The 10422-nt window shown below is 31.8% G+C and overlaps 1 protein-coding gene across 1 annotated transcript; it reads left to right on the top strand.

The window, feature by feature from the left end:
* The first annotated feature begins 7154 nt into the window (after positions 1-7154).
* LOC116162398 (zinc finger Y-chromosomal protein-like) lies at positions 7155-8337 on the top strand. Its single transcript, XM_031476015.1, has 2 exons — positions 7155-7359; positions 7459-8337. The coding sequence occupies exons 1-2, from the start codon at positions 7273-7275 to the stop codon at positions 8335-8337; spliced, it is 966 nt and encodes a 321-aa protein (XP_031331875.1). The 5' UTR covers positions 7155-7272.
* Positions 8338-10422: the final 2085 nt, after the last annotated feature.

Raw genomic sequence — 10422 nt, 5'->3', positions numbered from 1 at the left:
TAGTTCATAAAGTTTCCAAAGATGTTAAATGTGCTCATTGTGATTATGAGACAAATGTTAAAGGCAACTTAAAGCAACATCTTTTAAAACATAAAAGGTCTAAGGATTTTAAATGTGGTGATTGTGATTATGGGACAAACGTTAAAAGCAGATTCAAACAACATCTTTTAGTACATAAAGTTTGCAAAGATGTTAAATGTGCTCATTGTGATTATAGGACAAATATTAAAGGCAACTTAAAGCAACATCTTTTAAAACATAAAATTTCTAAGGATTTTAAATGTGCTCATTGTGATTATGAGACAAACGTTAAAAGTAATTTCAAACGACATTTTCTTTTAAAACATTAAGTTTCTAAGGATTTTAAATGTGCCGATTGTGATTATGGCACAAATATCAAAGGCACTTTCAAACGATATTTTTTAATATTAATACATACAGATTCTAAGAGTTTTAAATGTGATATTTATGATTTTGGGATAAAAAAGTAAAACTTCATCTTTGAAAACATGTAGTTTGTAAGGATTTTAAATGTGCTGATTGTAATTGTAAGAGAAATAATAGTCTGGACTATGGAGCAACATCTCTGGGAGGGCATGTGCGTTGAAAGGGTGCTGACTTGGCACACAATTTGAATATTTATTTTACATCATAGATACCTAAGTGCATTAAAAATTGTTGATAGTATTTATGCTTCACAAAATGCATTGTAAATGTATCTAGATTACAGTAATGAAATTTGTGCATAGGAGTCATAACAACCAGATACCGAACTGTATGTTCTAGTCCATTATTTTTTAAATAAAATATTAATGATCTATGGCTATGGTTTTCTCAATCGAGTCAAGTATCTCTGAGTTGCTCAATTGCACATAAATAGACATCCTCCGACACTTTTTTTAAATTTTTTTCAAAACTTCTTTCAAAAATACATTATTTGATTGATTAAATAAACAGGTTTCAGGGTCACTTAAAAAACCAACTGCTTTGCATTAATTCGTACACAATTTTGCATGGGAGGGACGTTTCAGACTCCTAGGTCGCTGATTTTTGCCCCCCCCCCCCGTTATTCACATCCGACGACGCTGTTAGCGACTTTATAAATGGTTAGTTTTAGGGGAAATACAAACTATCGCAATCATTTTTGAACACCCGGTATAGACAAAAATAAAAAATACGATGTCCATTAGACGGCTTCCTAGTTTTAAGATTGTCTTCTTATTTTTTTTTTAAGTGCAAGATATACTAAAAGAGTAAAGCGCATGCTCAACGCCTTTCATAACCGCACTCCGCAGTTTACTCGCTGTAGCCGCTGGTGACGTGGGGTTAGTTCTTATCCAATAACTTTTGTTATTTAGAAAGTCTGGTTGACCTGGCATCTCGCTCTATATAAGTATGATGTTTAATACCAAAATAGATTTTTGTAACAGAACTTGTACCTAACTCATTTATTTATAGCATTATTTGTTGTTAGGTAGGTATGGATGAAGATAATGACACACTACTCATTAAAATCGAACCAAAACAAGAAGAAGAAATCCATTCATTTTTTCAGGGGCACATTCCAGTAAGCAACGAAGTTTTGGTAACAATAAAGGACGAAATTACTATTAGTGCACAGTGTTCAAAATCTCTTATTTATAATAAGGAAGAGTCCAAAGAATTTAAATATACTGATTGTGATTATGAAACAAATGTGAACAGCAACTTCGAACAACATCTTTTAAAACATCCAGTTTCTAATGATTTTAAATGTGCAAATTGTAATTATGAGACAAACGTTAAAGGCAGGATCAAACAGCACCTTTTAAAACATAAAGCGTCTAAGGACTTTAAATGTGCTCATTGCGATTATAAAACAAATATTAAAGGCAACTTTAAACAACATCTTTTAAAACATACAGTTTCTGAAGATTTTAAATGTGCTGATTGTGATTATGAGACAAATATGAAACGCAACTTCAAACATCATCTTTTAAAACATAAAGTTTGTAAGGATTTTAAATGTGCTAATTGTAATTATGAAACCAATGTTAAAAGCACCTTCAAACGACATATTTTAATACATAAAGTGTCTAGACTATTTAAATGTGCTGATTGTGATTATCAGACAAATGTTAAACGCTATTTCAAACGACATCTTTTAAAACATAAAATTTTTAAAGATTTTAAATGTGCTGATTGTGATTATGGAACAAATGATAAAAGCGCATTCAAACAACATTTTTTAACACATAAAGACTTTAAAGATTTTAAATGTGCTCATTGTGATTATGGGACAAATGTTAAAGGCAATTTCAAACAACATCTTTTAAAACATAACGTTTTTAAGGATTTTAAATGTGCTGTTTGTGAGTATGGGACGAGTGATAAACGCAAGTTAAAACGACACGTTTTAAGACATGTTTCTAAGTATTTTAAATGTGCTGATTGTGACTATGAAACAAATGATAAAAGCATCTTCAAACGACATCTTTTAATACATAAAGTTTCTGAGAATTTTAACTGTGCTGTTTGTGATTATAGGACAAATGTTAAACGCAACCTGGAACGACATCTTTTAAAACATTCAATTTTTAAAGATTTTAAATGTACTGATTGTGATTATGGGACCAATGATAAAAGCGCATTCAAAAAACATTGTTCAACACATACAGTTGATAAAGATTTTAAATGTGCTCATTGTGATTATGGAACAAATGTTAAAGGCAACTTCAAACAACATCTTTTAAAACATAACGTTTCTAGGGATTTTAAGTGTGCTGATTGTGATTATGGGACAAATAATAGTCAACTCTACAAGCGACATATTTTAAAACATGTAGTTTCTAAGGATTTTAAATGTCCTGATTGCGCTTATGGGACAAATGTGAAAGGCACCTTCAAACGACATCTTTTAATACATAAAGTTTCTAAGGATTTTAAATGTGGTGATTGTGATTATGAGACAAATAATAAATTCCTCTTCAAGCGGCATCTTTTGAAACATACAATGTCTAAGGATTTTAAATGTGATATTTGTGATTTTGGGACAAAAAGTAAAACCTATCTTAAACATCACCTTTTGAAACATAAAAGAATCTAAGTAATGTATTTAAATGTATTATGTGTGATTATAAGGTAAATGTGTCATTTTCTATGAGTGTGCAGGTCCACTTCAGTTTTCCTTGGTATAGCATAATTTTAAATCAATTTTCCTAAAAGATAGTAGGAGCACTGTCTATACCCTAATAAATAAGCTTTCCGTCAAAGGGAATATTCTTTTTTTTAATAAATAACATCAAGGTCACTCACTCTAGATGAGATCTCAGCTCCTGTGCTATGTCCCAATCCATTCTGTTCATGGAATATTCCGATTTATAGCCATCGTAAATATACACTGCAATATCTTCCACACTATCTTTTCACTACCAAACACGGAAATAAAATCAATCCGGCAACGTTTAAAAATGGCAACCGAAATGGCTATTACCTCTAAAAGCTAAACAGAATCTCGCTTAAATTTGAAATAAAAAAAAAGTCCTTGACCAAACATCTAAAGCAGACCCCCCCTTACGTTAGTTGAAAAAAACTCTATGACCTGAAGTACAGTAGGGAAGGAACGCAAAATGAAACACTGAAATGCAAAAAGTTTGTTGAGTTGAATGAAAATACAAGAAATCTAAAGTGATATGATTGAATTTCACATAAATTAATTAACAGGAAGGGGGACTGCATTTCGCCTTTATGAATTGTTCCACAGTAATGTACCAATTTCTGAAGTTAATTAATTAAAACAAAATTGATAAGACGTATTCAAATGAGAGAAATATTTGAGACGCCATACTGCCAACTTAATGCAACTTCTATTTCAAAATTCCCTAGGTGAATTATTTAGACTAAAAGTTCCTAATGTTATTTTGATAAAGTTTGTCGAAAATATCCTCAATAGAAAGTAGAGACAACAATAAAAAAGACGATGTCCATTAGACGGCTTCGTAGATTTCAGATTGTCGTCTTAAATTTTTTGAAATGCACACACAAAAATTGTAGAGCGCATGCTCAACGTCACCGTACTCTCTTTTGAAGCCATTTCTGATCAATGGTGACGTGCGGTTAACTCTTATTCAATAAATTTTGTTATTCAGAAAGTAAGTAATGTCTGGTTACCTAAATCTCGCTGTATAACTATATTGTTTAATACCAAAACAGATTTATTGTTAGGTATGGATGGAGATAATGACATACTAATACTACCCATTAAAATCGAACCAAAACAAGAAGAAGAAATCCATTCTTTTCTTCAGGGACACGTTTCAGTAAGCAACGAGGTTTTGGTGACAGTAAAGGACGAAATTTCCATTAGTCCACAGTGTTCCAAATCTCTGTATAATGAACAAGAACCACAACACTCTGACTTTCAGCGTAATCTTTTAACTCAATACAAAACAGTGTCCCAACATGTTAAATGTGCTGATTGTGATTATGAGACAAATGTTAAAGACAACTTCAAACATCTTTTAAAACACAAAGTTTGTAAGGATTTTAAATGTGCTGATTGTGAGTATGGGACATATGATAAAAGCAACTTCCAACGACATCTTTTAATACATAAAGTGTTTAAGGATTTTAAATGTGCTCATTGCGATTATAAGACAAATGATAAAAGCAGGATCAGACAACACCTTTTAATACATCAAGGATTTAAGGATTTTAAATGTGCTCATTGTGATTATAAAACAAATATCAAAAGCTACATCAAACAACATCTTTTAAAACATAAAGTATCTCAAGATTTTAAATGTGCTAATTGTGATTATGAGACAAATGTTAAAAGCAGAATCAAACAACATCTTTTAAAACATAAAGTGTCTAAGGAATTTAAATGTGCTCATTGTGATTATAAAACAAATATTAAATTCAACTACAAACAACATCTTTTAAAACATAACGTTTCTCAAGATTTTAAATGTGCTGTTTGTGATTATGAAACAAATACGGAACGCAACTTCAAACATCACCTCTTAAAACATAAAGTTTGTAAGGATTTTACATGTGCTGACTGTAATTATGCGACAAATGTTAAAAGCATCTTCAAACGACATCTTTTAATACATAGCATTTCTAAGCATTTGAAATGTGGCGATTGTGATTATGAAACAAATGTTAAACGCTATTTCAAACGCCATATTTTAAAACATAAAATTGTTAAAGATTTTAAATGTGCCGATTGTGATTATGGGACAAATGATAAAAGCGCATTGAAACAACATTCCTTAACACATAAAGATTTTAAATGTGATTGTGGTTATAGGACAAATGTTAAAGGCGACTTCAACCAACATCTTTTGAAACATAATGTTTTTAAGGATTTTGAATGTGCTGATTGTGAGTATGGGACAAATGTTAAAGGCAACTTCAACCAACATCTTTTAACACATAACATCTTTAAGAATTTCAAATGTGCTGATTGTGAGTATGGGACAAATGATAAACGCAAGTTAAAACGACACGTTTTGAAACATGTTTCTAAGGAATTGAAATGTGCTGATTGTGACTATGAGACGAATGATAAGACCACTTTCAAAAGACATCTTTTAATACATAAAGTGTCTGAGAATTTTAAATGTGTTGTTTGTGATTATAACACAAATGTTAAATGCAACCTGGATCGACATCTTTTAAAACATAAAATTTGTAAAGATTTTAAATGTACTGTTTGTGATTATGGGACAAATGATAAAAGCGCATTCAAAAAACATTTTTCAAAACATTCAGTTTTTAAAGATTTTAAGTGTGCTCATTGTGATTATGAGACAAATTATAAAGACTCCCTGAAACATCATCTTTTAAAACATAAAGTTTCTAAGGATTTTAAATGTTCCGATTGTGATTATCAGACAAATTATAAAGGCAGCTTCAAATCACATCTTTTAATACATAAAGTTTCTAAAGATTTTAAGTGTGCTGATTGTGGTTATGGGTCAAATGTAAAGGGCATCTTCAAACGACATCTTTTAATACATAAAGTTTCTAAGGATTTTAAATGTGCCGATTGCGATTATGAGACAAATAATAAATACAACTTCAAGCGACATCTTTTACAACATACAGTGTCTAAGGAATTTAATTAAGATATTTGTGGTTTTAGAATAAAAGGCAAAACCTCTCTTAAACATCACTTTTTAAAACAAAAGTTTAAAGTTTTTAAAAGTGCTAATAGCGATTATAAGACATCAGACGTTATCTTCAAATTACAGGTGTTCCTGAGCTTACTCGGTGACCATTTTTGACTACAGGATGTTAGAAAAATAGTTGAGCAGTTTTCAGTGCCCCTAGGCTCGGCCGACCTTGGCTCAGGTCCCGTACGCTGAATTACCGACTATAATTTGAACATTTTTGTAAATCTTTACATTAAGAATTTTTCAATTATAAATATATTTCACAAAATGTATTATAAGTACTCATAACTAGATTACAATTAAAATAAAATGTATTCATAACAGACCAAAAGAAAACCGTGGATTTGTCAACAAAGTCGGTAACAATTAAATAAAGTAGTGACTAGTGAGTATGTATTTTACTATAATCTGTTCACCCAACAGATGCAGTTAAGCCACGCCCAATAAATTTTGGCCAATGTAACAAACAGACCCGTTTCACAGTCCCAAAATTATAAAAACCGGGAAATTAAAAATCGTTTTATGTTTTGAATATTGACCTTTAAACACACAGCAGTACATAGTTTCAAATTGTTTATTAAGTTCAAAAAGATTAGTTTGTTCGTATAAATGAAATTGAGGCAAGGCAAATACAAAACGCAATGACAGGTTTGACGTTAAGGATGTCAATTTAGATACGGCAATTATAATTGGAAGCAAATAGTTCTGAAAATTCGACCAATTAAAAATGTTCATTTAAATTTGCCGGGAATTTTTTGGGAGGAGCTTAACTGCATCTGTTGGGTGAATAGATAATAGGTTGGTGACAGAAGGACAACTAGATTTATCCCTACAATTGCGCGGTTCGTGCAAGACATATATCCTCGGTCCTTGCAAGTCGCTTGCAGCAATTGGTCAGCTGGCTTTGAACTGCGCATGCCTTTCGCATTTTCTCTTTATAACATCTCCGCCACTGTAGCCTCCCGTGATAACCGGTGACGTGGTGTCAGCGACAAGTTCTGTTATTCAGACAGTAAGTAATGTCTGGTTGCTCAAAGGGATCTCGCTCTATATTGTTTTAAACCAAAACAGATTTTTAACGCGTTTATTTATAACATTACTGTGGTTAGGTATGGATGAAGAAAATGACACACCACTCATTAAAATCGAACCAAAACACGAAGAAGAAATCCATTCCTTCCTTCATGGACACATTTCGGTAAGCAACGAGGTTTTGGTAAAGGACGAAATTACCATTAGTCCACAGTGTTCTAAATCTCTTTATAATGGAGAAGTACAGTCACACTCTGACTTACAGGTTCACCTTTTAACTCGGTGTAAAACAGTGTCCAAAGATTTTAAATGTGCTAATTGTGATTATGGGACAAACGTTAAAGGTAACCTCAAACAACATCTTTTAAAACATAAAGTTTATAAGGATTTTAAATGTGATACTTGTGATTATAGGATAAATGTTAAAGGTAGAATCAAACATCTTTTAAAACATAAAGTGTCTACGGATTTTAAATGTGGTAATTGTGATTATGAGACAAACGTTAAAGGCAACCTCAAACAACATCTTTTAAAACATAAAATTTATAAGGATTTTAAATGTGATACTTGTGATTATGGGACAAATAATAAACAGCACCTTAAAAGACATATCTCAACACATAATGTCTCTAAAGATTTTAAATGTGCTCATTGTGCGTATGAGACAAATGCTGAACGGAACTTCAAACATCATCTTTTAAAACATAAAGTTTCTAGGGATTTTAAATGTCCTGATTGTGATTATGGGACAAATGTTAAAAGCGATTACAAAAAACATCTTCTAGTACATAAAGTTTCTAAAGATTTTAAATGTGCTCATTGTGATTATGAGACAAATGTCAAAGACACCATCAAGCGGCATCTTTTAATACATATAGTTTCTAAAGATTTTAAATGTGTTCATTGTGATTATGAGACAAATGTTCAACGCAACTTTAAAAATCATATTTTAAAACATAAAGTTTCTAAAGATTTTAAATGTGCTTCTTGTGATTATGAGACAAGTAACAAAGCCCACTTCAAACGACATCTTCTAAAACATAAAGTTTCTAAGGATTTTAAATGTGCTGATTGTGAATATGGGACATATAATAAATACCTCTTCAAGCGACATCTTTTAAAACATACCGTATCTAAGGATTAATTGAGATATTTGAGATTTTTAAAATCACTTAAAAATAAAGATTTTTAAATGTGCTAATTCTGATTATAAGAAATTAGGCGTTATATTAAAATCACAGATGCTCCTGAGCTCCCTCAGTAAAAACAGTTACTTTATTATGTTAGAAAAACGGTTTGAGTTGTTTTTGTTTCTTTGTCTTGGTTTTATTGTCTTTGTCTATTAGTAGGTTTACAATAAAATAAAATTTATGTTGTAGGTAGGAGTCATACCATAGCACACGCAATGAAGACCAAAAACTCCCAAATAGGGGAAATAATTCGTGTAAATGCGAATTTTGATATAGTTGTAGGTGAAGGTGTCTTAAACAACATACTAAAAGTACTGATCGGAGGTGGCGGAGCCGGAGTTAATTGTTGAGGAGAATCCCATAAGAAACTTAAGGATAATAGCGGCCGAATGCAAAATACGTGAACATGTTACTTCGGTTGCATAAAATTAGGCGTCGAATAATGCTCTTTTCTTACTAGCCAATATGAGCAGTATAGCCAGAGATATAGATGTGGTCTGTGTATCTGAATCGATTATCGAAACAAAAATTAGAATAATTAAATAAAGTAAATCAATTTTTCTCAATGGTAGAGACATCTAAGGTTTACAATTTAAACTATTCAAAGCCATCACATTTCTTGCCATTATATCCCTGTTGATAGCTATGTCACCAGTCTTCCACATGCCAAGAAAAGTGTGTAGTGGATTGATTGCCTAAGCTATACTACATCAACTTATACATTACTATCGACGTTGCATCTTTAAACAAATATTAAAGCTATTGAAAGTCTTGGGGACTATACACATTCACAATTTAAAATCTAGAAAGTCTGGTGTGATAATAGATGTTATTTACTATTGCTTGCGTAATCACACCGGTCACATCTTAACTCATTTGCAGTTTTGTGCGTTAACAAATGTTTTTTAACGCAGGATTTATACCTGGTTGCAAAATCACATAGAGCACATCTCATGTGTCAACAGATGTCTTTTAAAGTGAGATTTATTGTTCGTCGCGTAATCGCACCGGGCACACTTTATATCCTTGCAAGGATTGTGTGTTAACAAGTGTCCTTTAAAATGAGATTTCTTATTCGTTGCATAGTTATACTGCACACATTTTAAATCGTTCGTAGTGTTATGTGTTAACAGGTGGGTCTTAAAAAAGGACTTGTTATATGTAGCGTAATCGCACTCGGTACACTTTAAATCCGTGGCAACTTCGTGTTTGACAAGATGAGTCTTAAAGTTAGACTTGTCATTGGTTGCGTAATAACAACTGCTACATATAAAATCCTTTGAGATTTTGTGTGTTAGCATGTGTCCTTTAATATAAGATTTATTATTGGTTGCATAATCGCATTGGTCACACTTAAAATCCTTGGACACCTTGTGTTTTAAAAGATGTACTCTAAAATTCGATTTATCATTAGTTGCATAATCACAATGGACGCATTTTAAATCCTTGGAAGCTTTATGTGTTAAAAGATGTCTTTTAAAATTGTATTTGTTATTGGTTGTATAATCACACTGGTCACACTTAAAATCCTTGGAAATCTTGTGATTCAATGTATGTGTCTTAAAGTTAGAGTTGTCATTGGTTGTGTAATCACAATGAACACACTTGAAATCTTTGGTGGCTTTGTGTGTTAATTGATGTCTTTTGAAACGATATTTATCATTGGTTGCGTAATCACAGCGGTCACATTTTATATCCTTGGACGACACGTGTGTTAACAAATGCCCTTTGAAGTGGGATTTATTATTGGTTTCATAATCACAATCGACGCATTTTAAGTCTTTCGAAACTTTGTGTGTTAAGAGATGCGTTTTAAAATTGCATTTATTGTTTGTTGCATAATCACAATCGACGCATTTTAAGTCTTTCGAAACTTTGTGTGTTAAGAGATGCGTTTTAAAATTGCATTTATTGTTTGTTGCATAATCACAGTAGACACATTTTAAATCTTTGGAATCCTTGTGTTTTAAAACATGAATTTCTAAGTTGGCTTTTCTATGGGTTGCATAGTCACAATGGGCACACTTAAAATCCTTGTC

Source organism: Photinus pyralis, unplaced genomic scaffold (genome assembly GCF_008802855.1).
Source record: "Photinus pyralis isolate 1611_PpyrPB1 unplaced genomic scaffold, Ppyr1.3 Ppyr1.4_LG10, whole genome shotgun sequence".
NCBI lineage: Eukaryota > Metazoa > Arthropoda > Insecta > Coleoptera > Lampyridae > Photinus > Photinus pyralis.
The sequence above is the reverse complement of the archived record's forward strand: the minus strand, read 5'-3'. Positions and strand labels throughout refer to the sequence as shown.